Source organism: Dreissena polymorpha, chromosome 11 (genome assembly GCF_020536995.1).
Source record: "Dreissena polymorpha isolate Duluth1 chromosome 11, UMN_Dpol_1.0, whole genome shotgun sequence".
In the NCBI taxonomy this organism is placed as follows: domain Eukaryota; kingdom Metazoa; phylum Mollusca; class Bivalvia; order Myida; family Dreissenidae; genus Dreissena; species Dreissena polymorpha.
The window spans coordinates 60,139,893-60,164,357 of NC_068365.1; the positions used below are offsets into that span (position 1 = coordinate 60,139,893).

At 37.4% G+C, this 24,465-nt stretch overlaps 1 protein-coding gene across 2 annotated transcripts in view; it reads right to left on the minus strand.

The window, feature by feature from the left end:
* The window catches only part of LOC127849556 (nuclear pore complex protein Nup205-like), a 94,248-nt gene extending 73,757 nt beyond the window's left edge, over positions 1-20,491 (minus strand). Inside the window, exons 1-3 of one of the 2 annotated variants that reach the window (XM_052382260.1) lie at positions 20,430-20,491; positions 4,644-4,786; positions 3,922-4,093 (exon numbers count right to left, since the gene is read on the minus strand). In XM_052382260.1, coding sequence (XP_052238220.1) covers positions 3,922-4,093; positions 4,644-4,786; positions 20,430-20,451 — 337 coding nt within the window. In that variant the 5' untranslated portion in view covers positions 20,452-20,491. Of the gene's footprint in view, positions 1-3,921; positions 4,094-4,643; positions 4,787-18,767; positions 18,817-20,429 lie in introns of those variants that run through there. The other variant, XM_052382259.1, reaches the window with a different exon arrangement.
* Between the last annotated feature and the right edge of the window lie 3,974 nt (positions 20,492-24,465).

Below are 24,465 nucleotides of genomic sequence, written 5' to 3' on the forward strand. Positions count from 1 at the left end.
ATCAACAGATATTGACACATTATTCCTTTATTATGAATATACAGAGTTGTTTTAACTTCAATTGACAGTCTGTTCTCAGCCAGTTTACACCAATGCATTAATTATGTTTTTCTAACTAAACACTTCAGAGTACATATTGTACTTTTTATATCTATGGAGATTGCAGGGCTTTCCACAGGCCATTAGCCCGGGCACTTGAATTTCGAAATCTGAGTCCCCAGGGCGCTTGAAATTTTCCGATCAGTGTATTTTTCAGTAAAAGAAAGTCGAGATTGTCAAAAAAAGTCAAGGTTTCTCTATCAGTGTATCAATATTCCCTGTTTTAAAAGAGCACTTGGTATCTACTTTCACATGTAATCTCCATAAACATCACATGGGGTCATAGATAATCCACTGATAAGAGATAGCATGACACGCTTATCGATTATTCTAGCCACATTACACAGTCATTTATGCTGACAAGGATGAATCACAGGAAACTCCCAGGTAATTGTGCAGTCGTCAAATTGTGATGTCCATCATCCAATTGGTTACGCGAATGCTTATGAGGGCGGGGTTAACTATCAACAATTAATTTTATTTGACGTCTGGCACAAAGTTAGAGTATATCGCAGCTTGATTAGTACGGAGTTGTACCATTTACATAATATAAAACCGGTTACTAGAACAGTACATTAAAGACGGTTTCGGGCATCATCATCACAACTTTTTACTGTAAACAAGTGTTACATATGACTCATAATTAATACGAGAAATTAATTGCAAGTGGTAAGCAATAACTTACTTATAGCGAGTAACTTGTGCAAATAACTCACAGTAACGAATATGCAATAACAATTTAATTCCAGTACATGTATATTTCATCATGTCCATTTATAGAACTAATTCACCTTGTTTTTCTGACATTTATTCCACACGTAATGCGCATTAACAAATTATCGTTGAATTAATTACGCACAACTGTAAATGTTTTGTTCGATTCTCAAATGAGCACTATCAATATGTAATTTGTCATCAAAGTGGAATCACGCTTCCGAATTTAAATGCTAACACGACATTTACAAATTGTAGCTTCAAATAAACAGTGTATTATACTTTGTCTCAATAAAAAGCGCACGAAAAATATGCAGACATATGCAGAACGTCGCATGGAAAGTGTGGATGTATTTTGTGTTGTATAAAAACATGAACAACATGTCAGGCGATTTACGCGTGTTTAGTGGGAAAAAAACACACCCCAATTAGACGATATTTCAAAAACTGGCGAATGTGGGTTTTTTTTATTCTTGAGCACTTTTATCGTAAATATTTACCAGAATTTGCTTTAAAACCGGAATATATGGGATTTTCAGGTAATGAGAAGGGATGGCAAAGTAGTAAGTATGTAGTGATAGATAGAAAGTATGGATGATACGGATGTATTAAGGAATGGATTGAGACGGGATTATGCATATCTATGCAGGAAAGGGTAAAAACAATTCTTTAAAATGTCGTTATCAATGACTTTATTGCTGTTTTTTCTTGAAGAGTCATAACGCACCAATATGCAAATAACTTCATTTAACTCTACAAATGTAAAAAAAATAACGCATGCAGGGTGCAGCCCTTCCATACCCCCCCCCCCCTAACGGCCCCAGGGCGTCTGAAAAAAATCCTGTTGAAGGCACTGAGCTTGGACCGAGGTGGGGTAGGACTACCATCAACAATAACCTCATTATGGACAGTGTTTGTTTTTTCACCATTTTAGGAATGGGGCCAGGTCCCTTTGGATTGGGAAAATTGGCGGCGTTTTGACTAAAATAAGGAAATTATTGTTGTTGTTGTTTTGCTATAAAATGCTTAAAAATTGAGAATACATGTGTTTCCAGCATTATATTAACTAAGGTTGAACTAATAATGGGATTTTTAAGCTCCCATTTGGGAAAAATATATACTTTTATCCATTGGGAATAGGGCCGATAACCAGACCTGATTTTGAATGAAAAAAAAACACTGATGGACATCGTCATGTCAAGACATGGGACTTGGTAGGGAAAGATTCAATATCATCCTGACACAAAGAATTGCCAGCAGTTTGTTTAGGAATTCAATCCATTAATTTGAAACAACCCGAAGCATCCCACTTTCTGATCTTTTTCGCATAATACTTGCTGTTGTTGGACGGCATGTTATGCACAGCCTCTCCAGTAATATGTGACACATTTCCAATTGTAACCACTCTGTATATTCTCCGTATCACTGCAATGTTGCATATGGACATTGACTGGGATTCCCGATAAGACAATATTGTTTTAATATGACATATCTCTTGAATCCCAAATGAAAAAAAATTATGCCAAAATAGCCTGTTGATCCGGCTACTTTTTAACTCAGTACCCTCTCCAGTGCATAGCAGTTTGATAACACCAAACAAACTCCAAATGCAGTATAACAGCTGGATTAAAACAGTATAACCCCCAGTTAAAAACGGTTGACACTGCATTCACAAGTAAAATCCGACTTTCTTATTTGAAAAGTTATCTCCAAATCTTACATGATGGAGCCATGTTCGAAACAATTCGCGCTTATTGAGGGACACGATGCTAGTCTTAGCATGTTACACAACACATCCGTACTTTAAATCTAAAAAAAATGCATAATATAAACAACAAGAGATGTGTTTGTCAGAAACACAATGCCCCCTATTGCGCTGCTTTGAAATAAAATTTCAATATATCATTTGGCAGGTTCAGAAATTATCTCCCTTTTATAGCTTATTACTTCCCTTGGATTGTATTTTTTGACTTTTGACCGTGAAGGATGACATTGACCTAAAAATTAGTTTCAGATTATATCCTTTTAAAAAATATTACTTCCCTTGTGAAAATAATCTGTAACTGCCAAATGATATAAAATAGAAATTATCTCCCTTTAAAGCTTGTTACTTCCCTTCAATTTTGTTTTTTGGCCTTTGATCTTGAAGGATGACCTTGACCTTTCACCACTCAAAATGTGCAGCTTCATGAGATACACATGTATGCCAAATATCAAGTTGCTTAATCTTCAACATTGCAAAAGTTATGGCCAATGTTAAAGTTTTCGGACGAAGGGACGGACAGACAGTTCAAATGCTATATGCAACCCTACCGGGGGCATAAAAACAAACACTCAATAATTTGTTTATACTTTTAAAAATTCTTAATTGAAAGATATTATTGGCGATTGGGAAAAAAACACGTTTGGGATTGGGAACGTTTGCTTTTAAACAACAGGAAATCCCCTGCATTCTGTTAGCCTTTTTTCTAGTATTACTGATTTACTAGTACTAAGTTACATGCTAATGCCAGTAACTGACTACTGACCTTCCATAATAACTCAAGTTTTTAGACACTCTCAATTTTCGGACACTCACGTTTTTAGCCAAAATATTATAATTATTTTTCTGGACTCTAAATTTTCAATCGCGCCTTTTTACAACCAGATTAAGGCCATAAAACCTTGCAGACAGATGCTTTGAGGCCATTGACAGTTACATTTGTGTTATTGGGTAAATAACTATGAATACTGGTAATAGACATTGGTTTCACCTAATTGCTTAAATTGAAACATACACACAAGTAATTTATACTATACAGCATGGTAATTTACAAGCACATGCTATTATTCGTTGAAACAATTGACCCTATACATATACACATTTCAAACCCGTATCTGCTTGTCAATGCCTTTAATTTTCAAACACCTTCATTGTCTTTTAATTTTAAGACCCTTGTAAATTTTAAATATTTTTGTACTTAAATTTTCAAAAACTAAGAGTCAGTATGGTACTTAAAATTAGATGCATGGCAGCATGATGATATACATTATTTCACCACACAAGTAATGTGGCCAGGCCGAGAATCTAACCTGAGATCCTTGGAATTAAAATAAAATGCTCCTTACCTGCCAGCAGGAGTTCCAGGGCGGCGTATTCATTGAGGTCAAAGAGGTCACTGATGATTATGGCCTCCTCAATCACCTCCACAGGGAACGTTTGCGTACGCTGCTCCCCATGCACCTGCAGACCCACTGTCACAGACTTCTTCACCGCCTCTCGGTGGGTGAGATTTTTTGGCTGAAAAACAGGCAAAAATTCAATTCAGCAGGGCTAACCTTTGAGTTTCAGTCTTTGATTTATGTTTCATTTACAGAGCTTTGCATTTCTGTCAGCATTGGTCAAAGAACTTTAAAAATTACAGCTTTTAAAGTTCCAGCACATTCAATAGAGCATTCGTAATGAAAATGACAACTTGAAAATTCAAAATTCGTTCTCTATTACGATCTAATTCCAAACATCTTAAAGTCAATTAGAAAGTTTAGGATTGGATTGGAGAGAAAAATATAACTTTGGGGAATATGACTGAATACTGCCTATATCAGTGTCCTCCAGAAAAATTTCAGAAGCAAGTTATATTTTCAAAGTAGACGGTGACTAAGCAATAAAACTGGTGCATTTGCAAAAATGATATTTTTGTGAAAGAAGCCGGCATCTAGATAGAATGTAACCGGTAAAATCGCCGGCTGTTGCTGCTTCCGGAGAACACTGGCCAATATACTTTACCAAAACAATTGCCCTGGGGGGGGGGGTCAACTCAACTAAAATTCCTTAAAGGCAATCTACTCACAATGTTTTTCAGCAGGGAGAGGAAGTCTGTTTTGTGCTTCTTCAGCATAACCTCTAGATCGTGCACTGCGTCTGTCTGTCTCTTGTGAATGGCCGCCTCCACTACCACCTGCAGATCCTTGAAGGGACTCCATACTCGCGCAGCTGAAAACATGTGGACATATATTAATACAGATCCTTGAAGGGACTCCATACTCGCGCCGCTGAAAACATGTGGACATATATGAAGGGACTCCATACTCGCGCAGTTGAAAACATGTGGACATACATGAAGGGACTCCATACTCGCGCAGCATAAAACATGTGGACATATATGAATACAGATCCTTGAAGGGACACCATACTCGCGCAGTTGAAAACATGTGGACATACTTGAAGGAACTCCATACTCGTGCAGCTGTAAACATGTGAACATATAATAATACAGATCCTTGATGGGACTCCATACTCGCGCAGCTGAAAACATGTGGACATACATGAAGGGACTCCATACTCGCGCAGCTGAAAACATGTGGACATATATGAATACAGATCCTTGATGGGACTCGATACTCGCGCAGTTGAAAACATGTGGACATATATGAAGGGACTCCATACTCGTGCAGCTGAAAACATGTGGACATATATGAAGGGACTCCATACTCGTGCAGCTGAAAACATGTGGACATATATGAATACAGATCCTTGAAGGGACTCCATACTCGCGCAGTTGAAAACATGTGGACATACATGAAGGGACTCCATACTTGCGCAGCTGAAAACATGTGGACATATATGAATACAGATCCTTGAAGGGACTCCATACTTGCACAGTTGAAAACATGTGGACATACATGAAGGGACTTCATACTCACGCAGCTGAAAACATGTGGACATATATGAATACAGATCCTTGATGGGACTCCATACTCGCGCCGCTGAAAACATGTGGACATAAATGAAGGGACTCCATACTCACGCAGCTGAAAACATGTGGACATATATGAATACAGATCCTTGAAGGGACTCCATACTCGCGCAGTTGAAAACATGTGGACATACATGAAGGGACTCCATACTCACGCAGCTGAAAACATGTGGACATATATGAATACAGATCCTTGAAGGGACTCCATACTCGCGCAGTTGAAAACATGTGGACATACATGAAGGGACTCCATACTCACGCAGCTGAAAACATGTGGACATATATGAATACAGATCCTTGATGGGACTCCATACTCACGCCGCTGAAAACATGTGGACATATATGAAGGGACTCCATACTCGTGCAGCTGAAAACATGTGGACATATATGAAGGGACTCCATACTCGTGCAGCTGAAAACATGTGGACATATATGAATACAGATCCTTGATGGGACTCCATACTCACGCCGCTGAAAACATGTGGACATATATGAATACAGATCCTTGGAGGGACTCCATACTCGCGCAGCTGAAAACATGTGGACATATATGAAGGGACTCCATACTCGCGCAGCTGAAAACATGTGGACATATATGAATACAGATCCTTGAAGGGACTCCATACCCGTGCAGCTGAAAACATGTGGACATATATGAAGGGACTCCATACTCGCGCAGCTGAAAACACGTGGACATATATGAAGGGACTCCATACTCGCGCAGCTGAAAACATGTGGACATATATGAAGGGACTCCATACTCGCGCAGCTGAAAACATGTGGACATATATGAATACAGATCCTTGAAGGGATTCCATTCTCACGCAGTTGAAAACATGTGGACATATATGAAGGGACTCCATACTCGCGCAGCTGAAAACATGTGGACATATATGAATACAGATCCTTGAAGGGACTCCATACTTGTGCAGCTGAAAACATGTGGACATATATGAAGGGACTCCATACTCGTGCAGCTGAAAACATGTGGACATATATGAAGGGACTCCATACTCGCGCAGCTGAAAACATGTGGACATACATGAAGGGACTCCATACTCGCGCAGCTGAAAACATGTGGACATATATGAAGGGACTCCATACTCGCGCAGCTGAAAACATGTGGACATATATGAATACAGATCCTTGAAGTGACTCCATACTTGCACAGCATAAAACATGTGGACATATATGAATACAGATCCTTGATGGGACTCCATACTCGCGCAGCTGAAAACATGTGGACATATATGAAGGGACTCCATACTCGCGCAGCTGAAAACATGTGGACATACATGAAGGGACTCCATACTCGTGCAGCTGAAAACATGTGGACATATATGAAGGGACTCCATACTCGCGCAGCATAAAACATGTGGACATATATGAATACAGATCCTTGAAGGGACTCCATACTCGCGCAGCTGAAAACATGTGGACATATATGAAGGGACTTCATACTCGCGCAGCATAAAACATGTGGACATATATGAAGGGACTCCATACTCGCGCAGCTGAAAACATGTGGACATATATGAATACAGATCCTTGAAGGGACTCCATACTCGCGCAGCATAAAACATGTGGACATATATGAATACAGATCCTTGAAGGGACTCCATACTCGCGCCGCTGAAAACATGTGGACATATATGAATACAGAACCTTGAAGGGACTCCATACTCTCGCAGCTGAAAACATGTGGACATATATGAAGGGACTCCATACTCGCGCAGCTGCAAACATGTGGACCAGGGTTTTTTCTGCCTATTTTGGGAAAAGGAGTCTGACCAAATTGGGAATTTTTTATCGACAAAATTGTCCATTTTGGGAATTTTTGCCTCGCTGAAACGGCTCATTTTGGAAAAACATCGTGAATTTATCATGCTTACAGTACAGCCAAAGCGGCACAAACATAATCCGCGGCTACGCCACGGCCAGATTATTAGTCCGCGGCGGCCGAATCGTGTGTTCACGCGGCATATCGCCGTGGCACTCGGCATCGATCCGCGCAACGACGCCGAGTCTGTATTAACCACGCGTACTTTCGCGGAGTAAATCCGCCGCATACGTACGCGGCGGATCGAGTGAAAAGATATCCACCTACATGTACATACATGTATGTGTAGCGTAAAATTAATTACGCGCAACTGTTTATGATTCGTTCGATTATCATTATTAAATTTGTAATCCGAAACACACTTCCGAATTTTAATGCTAACGCGTCCTTTGGCAAATTCTAGCGTCAAATAAACAGTGCTAAAATATCCTTTGTTTCATAAAAAGCGCGCGAAAATTATGCAGACATGTAGAACGTCGTTTGGAAAGTTTGGGTGTATTTTGTGTTGTATAAATACATGAACATCACGTCAGGCGTAAATCGCGTGTTCAGTGGGAAAAAAAAAACGCCCCGATTAGACGTTATTTCATCATCTCTATAAATAGTAACAAATGCCAAAATGTATTTGATACATAAGGAAATATCGAGAATGTTTGTGTATCGTAAATATTTACCAGCATTTGCTTTAAAACTGGAATATACGGGATTATCGGGTAATTAGTAGCGATATTAACTGTATAATATGAACAAAATAAAACGTGTTTATATACGCATATTCAAACAATAGTTATAATAAGCTGATAATTAACAAAACTACAAATACGTCGTCACCGTCTTGATTATTGATGTGGGTTCAAACTGCTAATTTTCTCAGCTAAAATATAATAGCGGAATCAACATGCAATTAATTTATAAATCCACCATATGCTGGAGCCTTGACCACTTGTATGTGCGAAAACATAATTACGTGACCTTGTTTATTTGTGAAATACATACGCTACGGGCGGGAAACAAACTTAATAATTGGCCAGACACATTAACTATGCTTACATGTATATGCTAATACAATCCTCGCACAATAAATTTATTATGATTTTAATTATTATTATAATTGTTCTTTCAAAATTTGTTAACAACATGTAACTAATAATTAAAAAAAAAAAAAAATCATGATCGCATCGACTCGGCATCATGTCGCGGACCGCGGCATGCCTCGGCGGACAGATGCGAAGTTTCGCGGCGAAATGCGACTTGCCGCCGCATACTGACGCGGCTTCAACGACTGACGCGGCATCGACTCGTTTCGCCATGCCGCCGCGGATCGCGAAATACGTTTGTTCCGCTTTGGCTGTATTGTAAATAAGACAGAGGTTTAACAAATAAATGTTTTTTTATTTGTTATTTTGACCATCAATGCAGGTAAGCATCAGATGAGTATGTTAGGTTTGTGTGAATGTGCTATGTAATGGGGAGCACAGCAGGTTCATGGTGCTAAATCCTCGCTCAACCACAGCAGTGCTTGTTGATATGATACACATCAGCTGGACGAGTTGGAACATTAATAATCTAATAATCATGTCATAAGACACTTCTTTCTAAAAAAAAAAATTGTTTTTATTTTTTTGGGGGGTGGGGGGGGGAATCGGGTAAAAAAAAATTAATTTCGGTTTGGGATCGGGTCCGTTTGCATTGGGAATGCCTCCGTTTTTCCGGAGGCGCAGACAGTGCTGAAAAACCCCTGGTGGACATACATGAAGGGACTCCATACTCGAGCAGCTGAAAACATGTGGACATACATGAAGGGACTCAATACTCACGCCGCATAAAACATGTGGACATAAATGTATTCAGATCCTTGAAGGGACTCCATACTCACAAAGCTGAAAACATGTGGACATATATGAATACAGATCCTTGAAGTGACTCCATACTCGCGCAGCTGAAAACATGTGGACATATATGAATACAGATCCTTGAAGTGACTCCATACTCGTGCAGCTGAAAACATGTGGACATATATGAATACAGATCCTTGAAGTGACTCCATACTCACGCAGCTGAAAACATGTGGACATACATGAAGTGACTCCATACTCGTGCAGCTGAAAACATGTGGACATATATGAATACAGATCCTTGAAGTGACTCCATACTCACGCAGCTGAAAACATGTTGACATATATGAATACAGATCCTTGAAGTGACTCCATACTCACGCAGCTGAAAACATGTGGACATATATGAATACAGATCCTTGAAGTGACTCCATACTCACGCAGCTGAAAACATGTGGACATATATGAATACAGATCCTTGAAGTGACTCCATACTCGTGCAGCAGAAAACATGTGGACATATATGAATACAGATCCTTGATGGGACTCCATACTCGCGCAGTTGAAAACATGTGGACATATATGAATACAGATCCTTGAAGGGACTCCATACTCGCGCACCTGAAAACATGTGAACATATATGAATACAGATCCTTGAAGGGACTCCATACTCGCGCCGCTGAAAACATGTGGACATACATGAAGGGACTCCATACTCGCGCAGCTGAAAACATGTGGACATATATGAATACAGATCCTTGAAGGGACTCCATACTCGCGCAGTTGAAAACATGTGGACATACATGAAGGGACTCCATACTCGCGCAGCTGAAAACATGTGGACATATATGAATACAGATCCTTGAAGGGACTCCATACTCGTGCAGCTGAAAACATGTGGACATATATGAAGGGACTCCATACTCGTGCAGCTGAAAACATGTGGACATATATGAATACAGATCCTTGAAGGGACTCCATACTCGCGCCGCTGAAAACATGTGGACATACATGAAGGGACTCCATACTCGCGCAGCTGAAAACATGTGGACATATATGAATACAGATCCTTGAAGGGACTCCATACTCGCGCAGTTGAAAACATGTGGACATACATGAAGGGACTCCATACTCGCGCCGCTGAAAACATGTGGACATACATGAAGGGACTCCATACTCGCGCAGCTGAAAACATGTGGACATATATGAATACAGATCCTTGATGGGACTCCATACTCGTGCAGCTGAAAACATGTGGACATATATGAAGGGACTCCATACTCGTGCAGCTGAAAACATGTGGACATATATGAAGGGACTCCATACTCGTGCAGCTGAAAACATGTGGACATACATGAAGGGACTCCATACTCGCGCCGCTGAAAACATGTGGACATATATGAATACAGATCCTTGAAGGGACTCCATACTCGCGCAGCATAAAACATGTGGACATATATGAATACAGATCCTTGAAGGGACTCCATACTTGCGCAGCTGAAAACATGTGGACATATATGAAGGGACTCCATACTCGCGCAGCTGAAAACATGTGGACATATATGAATACAGATCCTTGAAGTGACTCCATACTTGTGCAGCTGAAAACATGTGGACATATATGAAGTGACTCCATACTCACGCAGCTGAAAACATGTGGACATATATGAATACAGATCCTTGAAGGGACTCCATACTCGCGCCGCTGAAAACATGTGGACATATATGAAGGGACTCCATACTCGTGCAGCTGAAAACATGTGGACATACATGAAGGGACTCCATACTCGCGCAGCTGAAAACATGTGGACATACATGAAGGGACTCCATACTCGCGCAGCTGAAAACATGTGGACATACATGAAGGGACTCCATACTCGCGCTGCTGAAAACATGTGGACATACATGAAGGGACTCCATACTCGCGCAGCTGAAAACATGTGGACATATATGAAGGGACTCCATACTTGCGCAGCTGAAAACATGTGGACATACATGATTAACCTGCCATAAAGTGCCTTACATGTAATTAAGCTTAACACTTATAACAATATGTTTATAAGCTGATTCATTTTGGCCATTTCTAACTTGAAACTTAAACAGAAACTGGTAACTTTTTCTAATTTTGTATAATTGATTGATTTTGGAGTCCAGGGATGGAAACTAACTTTATATGGCTGGTTGCCCAGACGGGCAACCAACTCCTGAAATGAGGTTGCCCAGCAAAAAACCTACGAGCCCAGAACTTTCCTAATGCTTTATATACATTTTTGTGGTTCAACGAACGTATAATGTGAGGTCAGACAGCTTGGTAATAAAATGACATAATTTTTACATTTTGTACATTGTTTTCACTTATCCATGACCTGACAATTTAGTTAAAGCTTAAAGTTATCATAAACCTCAACTGCACACTTTTGCGTGTACAGTTTTTGATTAATTTTGAACCCTACTAGGCAAGACCATTGTAATTAAATCAAAGCTTTCTTGTTAAGTAAGTTCTTTTATTTGAAGGTCTTAATACATGTTGTAATGCAGTTATTTCAACTGTACCTTATTTTGAGGAACTGAAAATAAATAATTTCCACTGCCAGGGCCCTCAATCTATCAAATCTGCCGCCGAATTTCGTCGCTGAATAGTATTTTTTTTCCCCAAAAAACTGATTTTTTCCCCCTCAGAATTTTTTTATTATTGATTTATAGTTGAAAATTGACTCCCATATACCAAGGTTCTTTATATCAAGTTTTCCAATATATCGCGAATTGGCTATGGCTCCTAAAAATCTGATTATCATAATCCCAAAATAACATGTTTTAATCTGGGAATTTGCGGAGATAAAATCAGTTTCAAGCTAGTATTTTACCCTATTTTTCACCCACTTAAATTTTCTGTTTGGTCCGACATTCATAATCCAGTTTTGACCAGATTGTTTGTACATCACTTTAACACCTGTGTACTGCAATAAACAATAACACCACTTGCAAAACATCACAGGTCATTTAGGGTGTTACCATTCTCTCTTGAATTTGCTTTGAACTGCCGAAACACACCACACATGAAGGTGTATACAATTATAACTGTAAATGTCACAAGTAAATACTGACCTCAACAATCTTTGCACATAAGATACAGTGTAAACAACTTGCTTTTTATTTAAGGGTAAATATCCCTCAGTTTGTCCAGATGCAGTACAATTAAAGCCCATGCTGTCCACGAGGAAAATGACGTCATTTTGTACATGGGTGTCTAATTTCTGCATGCTTTCTTGAACAATAAAACTTGGCAATTGTTTTTGGATTACAAATTTAATTATACGCATTTGAAATTAGTTGAATGGAATAATGTTTTGTGTTACATGTAAACCAATGAACAACATATGGATATAACACATACTTCAATAAGGTAAGTAAATAGCGTGTTTTGAGATTGCCAAACTATGTTAATGCATACAAAAACATTTATGAATAACCTGACAATTTTTATCACGCGCCAGATATATCACGGTCGCGATCTTTGGACCCCTTCAACAGCGCTATATTGGAGTTTCAGTGTGAATACAAGTTTCAAGACAAACTTTGCATCCAACTGGACACATCACTAGCTTGTTTTAGGAACAAAAAGGACATAATGGTGGACTTATAAGATTACTGCTATATAGATTGAGTAAAAGTACACTTTTCTGTCCTATAGACAGTCACATATATAGAAATATATGTTTATAACAGTTAACCACAGTTGTTGTTTCTTGTTATAAAAATTACCCCATTTACAAAAAATTCCCCCTTCTAAGGGCTTCGGACCCCTTCCCCCAAACTAGTGTGAGGGCGCTGACTGCCCCAGACACATGTTATACATAAACAAGGGACAAAATTGTCACAAAACCAGGTTTTCATTGTGAAAAAAAATCTGATAAAGGGAGAAAACTCAAACTGAACTTTTGAAATGAACAAACAAAATTAACCCCCTTTGTAAGTTTGTTTTATAAAAAAAATCTATTTTTAGTCGTGGCGACCTTGACATTGGAGATATTGACGTGATTCTTTCGTGCGACACACCGTCCCATGATGGTGAACAAATGTGCCAAATTATTTTAAAATCTCACAATGAATGACATAGTTATGGCCAGGACAAGCTCATTTATGGCCATTTTTGACCTTTGAACTCAAAGTGTGACCTTGACCTTGGAGATATCGACGTAATTATTTCGCGCGACACACCGTCCCATGATGGTGAACAAATGTGCCAAATGATTTTAAAATCTCACAATGAATGACATAGTTATGGCCAGGACAAGCTCATTTATGGCCATTTTTGACCTTTGAACTCAAAGTGTGACCTTGACCTTGGAGATATCGACGTAATTATTTCGCGCGACACACCGTCCAATGATGGTGAACAAATGTGCCAAATGATTTTAAAATCTGACAATGAACGACATAGTTATGGCCCGGACAAGCTTGTTCCGCCCGCCCGCCAGCCAGCCCGCCCGCATTTGCCAATCTAATAACCAGTTTTTTCCTTCGGAAAACCTGGTTAACAAAAGAGCAAATATTTGCTCTTTGTTGACTCAATAGCCGCGACAGGCTTGTGTCCTTCAGATTGTTCGTGTTTCTTTATGCTATCAATTTTCAATGAGGAGCAACCCGTTACAAAAGTTTTTAGCATGCCTTGTTCAATACAATATTTGCATTTCATACCGCTCTCATGATCGTTCGTCAACCAAGGTCTAGTTTCCAACCATCCTAACTGAAATTCGTGCTCACATTTATTTTTATCATATTCATGATTATACTTGCATTTTTCTGAAGGGTTAGTTTTTTCAGGCTGAAAAACGCCTTGAATAAATTGCCACATATTTTAATTTATTACAACCTTGGCGCAGCCATTTTGAACAGAAAATAAATAGTAAATCATGACGTCAGACGCTGTAAACTGTATGTGTATTCCATGTTTTGACGGCGCAATTTAATTGGCTGAGACCATTTAACGCCAGATGGGTAATGGTATTGATGAATACCGCGCAATTAAAGTATCAATTGTTCAGATCGGCTATTTCAAGAAAGCTATTCGCCCGGTCGGACTACCTGCTTTTGAAATTGAATCGGCCAGCGTAAAAATTAGTCGCCCCGGGCGAACAGGCAACCGTAAATTTCCATCCCTGGAGTCCGAGCAGGACGAACCCGCTTTTTGCATAGGCGCTCGATGTCAATGACAATTTTATTTTATTTATTGATTGATTTATTTTTTAGTTACCCGTTGTTTATTATAATGCATACACATACTAAATTAATAAAAATGTTCTGACAAAACATCTTCTTAAAAAAAAGGTAGTTCGACTATGTACATAGATATTGACAAGGTAAATCACTCGCCATTTTCAAAAGCAACCGAAGTGCGTCATTATGCATAATAAAATCGCTGTCACCCCGCTCGCTTATTGAAATGCGAGCGCAGGCATGGAACCTCGCTCTTTCTCTATCTACTTTCAGTTTCAACAGAAACATCCACAGACGATGTGATAAATCCTTGTAACTATTGTTTCACTCAATTAATGGGGCAATCAACAAAAGATATTGTAAATTGCATGCACATGAATTATTCCTTACCAATTGTTTAACTTGATTTTGTCTGCCATGGTGATTTCCAGAAAAAAATCAGCACATCAAAAATCAAATCTGGCGCCCATAGTGTTTAGTGGCTGTTATTGTGTATAAAGAGCGAGGTTCCCGGTCTGCGCGCGCATTTCAATAAGCGAGCAGGAACCGATTTAATTATGCATAATGACGCACTTCCGTTGCTTTAGAAAAAATGCGCAGACCGATGCAGAATTGCAGCATCGGCTTCCGTTGCTGCGAAACAGGATTATTGAGGCTGCCACTTCATAAGTGGCCAGGGGTCTTGGTGTTTAGACTAGTAAAGGTAACATTTTAAGGTACGTGGGGATTTTTGCCAATCAGAAAGGCGTATCTTTTAAGCGTGGCAGGCCTTCGGATATGTTGTGGATATTGATAAAGCTGAAAGCTCGGAGCCCTGAGTTCTCCTTGCGAAGCCCTCAGGTAACTGCAGCAAACAGGCACACGGCCATGACATGTAATGCATCAAAAGAAAAATAAGTCGCGTACACACATGTTTGAGTGGTTTTGTAACTGGATTACTCATAAATACGAATTAGAAATTATGCTTTACATTGAATTTATCTTAAGCTTGAAAACACGAATCTTCAATCTTCAACTTGTTTTCGATACCCGATGGGCTTCATAGACGTTCATGTCCACACACGATAACACATGTAGTGCATTTAGCAAGGCATTGTAACTATATAGTTGCCCAATATTAACCTGATACTCTTGAATAGTGTGAAATTAAATTTAGCAAAACCTCGCTGGTCTAGCATGGCAACCACCAATCGCACTTGTATGCACTGGGAGCGAAGTCGAACCCTGGTCGCCGAGCTTAGAAGCGCGTGTAACAACCACTGGTCGATAACATAAGTATATAAGTAATTTTACATCATTTAATTAGATTAATTCATTTCAATATAAACCAAATATTTAAAAAGCATTAATAGAACAAATATGTTTTGCATTATTGACTTAAAATAGCATTAAACCATATAATATATGGTCATTTACTCTGACATCTCTCACTGTCTGACTCAATATCAAAACTGTCCGACTCACAATCGAACCGGAGTAGCTGTATTCAACTACACATATAGGCGAAATCAAAACCGTTTTGCATGCAAAAACGTTGAAATGCGTAGCGGGAATAAAAGGCTGGGTACCAGTATGAAGAAACCATCCTGACAGTTCTAAATATAGCTCAAATCATTCGAAACGGAAAACACTGTCCGACTCACAATCACTTTACCCTACCCACTACTCAAAAACAGGGTTCGACATTAACTTTTTTTACAGCCAGACCATGGGACCAGCTCCTCTTAAAATGTACTAGCCCGAATCTGATGTCTACTAGACCATAAATGACAGCAAATAAACAGAATTGTGTCGTGTAACTGTTTAATCAGGTTTTATCAGAAAATAATTAGTGAACACAAGAAAGTTATTTTGATGCACAGAGTAAAAGAATAAAATAAAACTATTAAACAACATAAATTGTTTGTTGTAATTTCACTGTTTATCTGACACCAGTTAAACAAATGATGTCTGTACAGCAGGTGACATTTATTAAACGTTATCAAATTCTGGCCTCCTTGACCGCTGTGCTCCATGCTACCACAGCTCCAATGCCCTTTTCCATCATAACCTGTGTCAGTTTAACCGTCGGATTCTTCTTTATTAACTTATTTGTCGGACGAAAATCCAATCTTGAACAAAGTCACTCTTTGAATTACATTCTCTCGTCTGCTACGCCAAAATGTTTACATTGACGATACCGATTTTCGATAGAAGTCGTAAAAACATGATGTAAAGTTCTACGACACTGCAGAAAATCATTAACTATTTCAGTGCTGGAACCAAATTTTGAAGGTCTTTGCAAACAGTTTCGATCCAGATGAGATGCCACAGAACGCACACTGCGCCCAGCATGAGAATTTATTATTTTTTCCACTTTTTACTATTTCTCAAAACTTAGCATTTCCTCATAATACAAACTTCAGTGGTTGAAATGCAAAAAACTAGAGGTTAAAATATCAAATGGTTCTTTTTTTATGGCTATTTGATTAGACAGTAATCCATAGATTATCTGTTAATCTTATTTTTCTTTGCACCTGTCGCTCGTCAAACAAAAAAAGCATGTGAAATTTGAATAAACATAAAATCAAGGCAGATTGACCTTTTAAGATGATTTTTTTTTAAACAACATAGTATTTTTGTGCCCTATTTGAATCTTTAGAGTTTATAAGTTTGCTTTTACATTAACTTTGACATATTTGAGCACAAAAAAACTGAAATGGATTCAAGAAATTTCATTTTGTTTCGGATTTTATTTTTATCAAATTGCCATGTAACCATAAGCTTTTATAAATTTTACAAACTTTGACACACTCTTGGCTGGTACATTTCCAAAATTCAAAACATCAGGGTAATGATGGAAAAACATCAGTTAAAAGGGATTATTTAGGGCTAATTCCCTACATCAATTTGAATTGAGGGACATTTTTGACAATTCTAACCTATTTTTTCGAATGAATTTCAATTGGGAAAGCAATTGACCAATATGTGCGGAAAACCTTATATATCAAATAATAAATAAGATTTTTTCAAATAACAGTAGTGTTCTAAAAATTTACACAATTCAAATGATCTCATAAAAAGCTTAAAAAATTAGTGTCATACACTTCTTGACATTATGTCTGTAAAACAAATTAAACGAAACATCACACTATCACAAATATCAGTAACAAAATTGCAATATTAGTCACATACATTAAACAAAACATCAGTCTAGCACTGACACAAGTGTAATATCCAGTCAGTAATACAGTGAAGCAATTTTTGACTCCTCCTCTGTCATGACTGAAACCACCTTGTGTTTGGATGAGCGAGCTGTGTGTCCTGACAGACAGCACCGCACACAGAGCAACTGGGCTGCGGGCGCCTCGATGCAATTTCGGGGTGTGACATGATGACCATTCGCAATGCCTCCTCGTTTGATAACTTTTGTTCATTTGCAAAGTTCTCAATACACATGACTGCTTCATTTAGAATTGATCTTCTTTTCTTCAGGCAAGGGGCATCAGCAAGAGTCTTACTTGGCCGTCTTCTTGTTTTTTTGTCATCAGGTGCAGGTTGTTAGAAGAATACACCATTTTCCCATTCTATCATATTAGCAGCAAATGATTTGTTGCCTGGGTTTGTTTCCAACAATCTTTTGAACTTCATGCTGAATGCTCTGTGATCTATGTCCAACCCATTGCAGTGTTTAATAAATTGGGTTGCTGCTTTGTCACACTTTACACCAATTTTAGCATTTTTTTTGGAAACTCCTTGGTGAACTCCCCAAATAAATCAAATGCTATTTTATTTGTCCACTTCATGTTAATGCTTAATGATCGAGAAAACTATTAAACCAGCTCAGTGTGCATGCATGTCTGCAAAGCAGACAACATGGAGAGGTTACTTCTTGTATATTAAACACAAGATGTCTCCCCAGTAGCTATGAATTAAACACAAGATGTCCCCCCATGGCCCCAGTCACATTGATCATTATGTATTACAGTACAACACATAGATGCTAGATGGAGCTGACAACAGTTATAAATTCTGACTGATGATATTAAAATGTCAATAAATCAACTTGCAACTATTTTGGTTTTCACATATCTGAAGATACCTAATAACATGCTTAAAACCAGCACTAAACTGTAATTGATCATTTTCAGTCGAAATATCCTCAAATTAATAATTTTAACCAAAATGTCCAATATGGTAATTTAACCCCAGACCCCCACATATAAATGCTACACATTATTTCTTTTTTTAACTCTAAAGAGCATAAAATTACGCTTCTAACAAGCCCTCAACCAGCCTCAGGCAGTAAGTTTTAGTTGAGATATATAATTAATTCCTATATTTACTGATCTGGGCGCAGTGTGGAACGTGGCGTCTCATCTGGATCCAAACTGTTTGCTATTCTGATAGTATTCTTTGAAAAAAAATGAAGAAAATGCTAATTTTAGAAATTCAGCAGACAACATTTTAGCAGACTACAAATTTCCCAGCATGCAAAGTGTTAATATTCATGACAACTTTACCAATGGAAACAAGCTATTTCTGCGGGAAGCTCTCCTTCGCGTCTAAAAATAGCGATGAATCATGTGAATGCTCCGCGTTTATTTATATACGCTAGTTTTGTTCTGATGTAAATAATGGATACAAAAGTTATTTTACACATTACAGTCTTCGAAATTAGCTTTGAAAAGTTACATGCCAGTCGGGCCAGTTACTTAAGAATTTTTACATGCCCAACATATTTTTTACATGCCCAAACTTTTTTAACCAAAATTATAACAAATCACAACATTTTAACACTTCCATGCTACACATAGTAAAGCAGAACATTTGTTTCAATAGTAGTGAATACAATAACAGCTAATCAATCACTAGAGTTAAGACGGTCGATGGTTACACCAGTGCTCTTGAAAAGAGCGTTCTCTGGTGTCATCGTACCATTTCTTGGCTTCCTTTTTCTCTAAATCATTGTCAATTTTCTATTTTGGAAGTGCTTTATCCGGCTTAGCCCCATCAACATACCTAAGATACTGCCTCTATGTCGACAATGACATTTGTTTACATTGACAAAAACGGAAGCGTATTACTTGATTGAAATGATCGATTCAAAAAGCATCTTCTCGATTAATGTCTAGAGAAACCGTCGATAAAAACCGAATGATACCGAACTGCATCGGTCAAAAACAATAACGATGACGTGTGCAAGCAGGTGCGTGTTGTTAAACCAATCGAATTTCATTGTTTTACAACTTACGACAAGGTGTTTGTTTGCAAAATTGAAAAATAGATCAGCAAATATCAAGAACCGCTTACGATTTTTTTTTATAAACTGTCAATTGGCTTCAATAATTTACATGCCCGGCGGGCCACAAACGTGAATTTTTGTATGTGCCAGGCAGTAATTTTACTCGCCACGGGCGATCAGGCGTGTGCTAATTTCGAAGACTGACATTAAGAGAAAAAGGTTTTCGGTTGGTTATAGTTATATGAATCAGTATAGATTTTGTATGTACGACCAGTCGGACAAGCTAGCCCACAGTTTTACTAGCCCGACCACCAATCTTACTAGACAATGTCTGTCGCACGTGCCTTAGTGTCGAACCCTGCTCAAAAAGGACCCACGACTCAATAAAAACAACCCATACTCATGACATGTTGGCATGTTTTGTTATTTGAAAGCAAAAGCAATAAAATAAAACACAATAAAAGAATGCTTGCTTGAAAGAAGTATATCACATATGTTAAAATATTTAACCGACGTGTTTATTGTATAAAAATTGATTCAAATACAAGATGCAAATGATACACAACATGCTAAAATCATTTCAATTGTAATATTTAATCGGATACTCAACATCCGAAAACCGTTAAGAATTACTATTTCAAATATACTATCTTATTAACGCAGAAATTTCATAGCCATTGCTTTAACATTTAATAAAACATCTCAATGATGTAACGTTAAACTGTTCGTGTTTGAATTAAACTTGTAGAAATTACTGCCTTACCGGCATTCACCGTCAGCGCCATTTTTTAAATTAGGTTACAATCCACTCATGTCTTAAGTTTGGCCCCCCCCCCCCCCCCCCCCCGCACCCAGCTAGTTTCCAACACTTTTTATTTCGTCGCTTAGTAGTAGCTTCTCGTAATTTCTCTCCAAGTGAGTTATAAAGTGTCTGTTCTGCACAGGGGTCTATGTGTCTTCAACAAAAATATTGAAAATATGGGTCGAAGTGTGAAGGGGTCGAAGAGTCATCTAAAATTAGTAGGGGTTGAAGTGTCAAGGGGTCGAAGTGTCTTGCTACCGTGTCGATCTAGTGTTTTAAGCATAACATATGTGAGATATTTCATGTACAACTTTCTGTGAATGTTATGAATAAAGATGGCAGATAACGAAACTGCCATGTTGATAAAGGGTAAAATGTTTTAGTATTCCGTGTTATCTTTCAGACGATACGTCGTTCTACATTATGGTTTAAATAGCATAACGCTCGATTGGTCATTGTCGGCTCGGGTACTACTTTCATGTACCCCGAGTACCGTTAAGTATACTTTCATGTACCCCGAATTAATTTTAAAATGGCTTCTGCGTTGAAATTAATATTGTAATGAAAATATACATAGATCTATTAGGAAACTTGTTTAACTACATAGAATTAGTTTTCTTGCAGGAATATGTTTTAGAACAATATCAACTCTCACGGAGAACTTGACCGAAAAATGACAATACTTAAGTTCTAATTCTGATTGTAGCCAGGCTATAAACGAATAGGTTGAGAAAATGTATCTCCATTAAATGCACTTGATTATGAACGTGCATTATAAGCTAATAGACTACTAGACTGACGATCGTATTCACTAGTACTAGATCTTGACACGAGATATATATATATATATATATATATATATATATATATATATATATATATATATATATATATATATATATATATATATATATATATATATATATATATATATATATATATATATGAAATTGGGCTTGGCAACCTCTTTCATGAATTCATATAAATCGTCGTTTGATAAGATTTGTACATTTTAAGTGACTTAGTTGTGCTTTTCCCACTTCAATACTTATATTCAAGCATACATTCAGTACATATTAATGATCCTTATCAAAAATAATTTGATGACGTGGAACGTGTTAACAAGCTATTTCTGTTTAGTAAATGACCTAGGTATCTACCTCAAATGATCCAGTATCAATATCAGACGAAATATCACTAGGTCACATGTTCTGACCAAGTTTTATGTAGATTGACTTATATTTGACTTCTAGAGAGTTAAGAAAACTTTAGTATAGACAATCAATGAAAAATGTCCCACCCCTTTGCAGCAATATATTTGAAATACTGTTTAAAAGTCCAGAGCAATTGTCAAGCTTTGATGCGATATCATCAAAACAAATGAACTGAGCAAGTATATGAAAGATTTGCGAAATAACTGCGACTTCTAGAATGTTAAGATACGTTATTTTAATATGCCATATTAACCTAGTTTTTTTTATTTCAAGTGCCAATCATTCAAACTCTGCCGAGAATCTTTTGCGACAAATGTTTTTCGGTTAACCACAACCATTGTTTAACCCAAGCTCTCATTAGAGCAAAAGTTCTGACCAAGTTTAATCAAGAGTGGACAAAACATGTGACTTCTAGAGCGTTAAGAAGCTTTATTTGTATATGACATATAGTCAGTTATAGTTAGAGTTATAGTCTTATTACGATTTCTACATATTCATATTAGGAAAACTGTTTCGCCACTGGCGGTCATGTTTTTTGACGAACCAAAACTATTTTCTAATTCGTATGAGCTATCATAAGAGAACATGTTCTGGCCAAGTTTCATGAAGATTGGACCAACATTCGGACTTTTAGAGATTTAGCAAGTTTTCACTTAAGCCATAAAAGGAAAACTGACCGGATCCTAGCTCTTCGCCCATGTTTTTGAGGAACCGAAACCATTTGCAAAAACAGCCGAGACATCATAAGGATACATGTTCTAACATGTTGGAATAGAGCTTACAGATGTTTCTCAACATATAATTTATATAAACTTATTTAACTAATGATAAGGCTTTTAAATGTATCGACATATGTTGTTTGTCAGGCTTAATGATCGAAATTACATATGAGTATTCCTGAAATAGCATAATCAGACAATTACATGTTGCTATGTTGCTATTGTACCAGACGGCACTGTTGACTCAGTGACTATTTTGGTATATCACATTTCAAATCCATCAAAGCAACATTATGTAACACTGATTACCGGTATTTCAAATAGATGAAAAATCTTCTTCCATTAAATATCCATTAGCAATAATGTTTGAAACATGCTATGATAACACGCGATTTTACGTGGACAATCGGCATGCCATTATGTTATAATATAATTTGTTAAGGCCAACCTTCTGTGAATATTGATGAGGATACGCATAGGTTTTTGTATTAATCATTGGCACAAATATGTCATTTTAAATGTAATGGAATCAATATAGATTTGCCTCTACAACTTTGTCGCTACAAAATTAATGTTTGTGCAATAGGAAAATCAGAAAATGCACATAAATGACTTGGTGAAGAATTGAGTAAAAGGGATGACTTTCAGATGGTCCGGTCGTCCAATAGATTTGTTTACAGAACAATATAATCAAATTAAAAGAGAACACACGCTCTTAAACCCCGAGGAAGATTGTACCTTTGCCCATTGCATCTTGCTGCATCAAATCATAACCGTGGTTATCACAGGACTTTGTGTCATATTACGCATTAAAAACTTGAATCAGGTGAATTTATTTGGAAAAGGGTTGCTTTTGTTTTTATTAAAACACCAAGCTTAAAGACAGTATGAGCTAATTCGTTGTTTGTGTTTTAAATCTACAGTTTATGACAGCATCTGACTTTTATCTACAAACGGTAATGGTTAAAATATATTGTACTGTTTTTTCCACACAAAAAATCAAACCCGCGTTTGCATAGCAATCAATTTATTTGACATAAAGTGTAATTAAGCTCCGTTCTTTGTGATTTTTTATGTTTTGTGTTATGTGCTTATTTATTGGGTTTAACAATAAACACAGTGTTCAGTTGAGCGTCGCCGTGGTAAAAATGCACTTAATGTATCTGCGTAAAGTGTCGTCCCAGATGTAGTCTGTATTTGTCGTTGAAAGGAAGTCTCTGCTTGCCGAAAATTCATTTACAAATGTAAGGCAGAACGTGTCTTCGCTGAAGCCTGTGCGGACACTTTAAAGTATTTTACGCAGATGCATTAAACCAAATTTTACCTGAGCGAGGCTCATTTTGATTTTTTCAGATTATAGTTAGCTATAAATGACGTTTCAGTTTGAGTTGTACAATTGTATATACATGTACTCAATTTGTGTTGTTTTGGCAAGCTGTTAGATTAATTTGAAATCGATCTTATACAACTCTTCGAAAAAGATTGATCGGGTTGAAATGTTTTATGGAACATATCGTTTTGCGACGTTTACTTTGTGACTAAGTAACACATGCTACACGTTGATCATGCGATAGTGTTGAATTATGGTTAATATAAAGTATATTGGTGTTATGTGAATAGTTCTTTAATTACCATATCGACTAGTTTTGTTGTAAATCAGATACGCATTACCGTTTGTATGTGTAACCATATTTAAGTCTTGTCCAAGTGCATGGTAAAACATAGAACAATGACTTTGAACAGTCAAATTGCATGTGTATTGGGCTTAACTAAGCAGCCCTAATTAAATGCATGTTAATTAAATAAACATTGTAGACATAGTTTCTTCTTTTTTTTTTCAAATTAAAATAACATACAAACGAAATGCTGTCGGGAAACAAAATTAATTGTCTAAATTCTCTCCATGCGATACCTTATGGATGCCTTTTACTTTGTTTATTGTTTAATTTAGGACAATGTTTAGCCTCGTATAGAAATGTACTAATTGATGATGATAGTATCGACAAAGACTTAGACTATTGGAGTAGTTTCTATCAATTTTTTTTGTCAAATCAATTGATTATT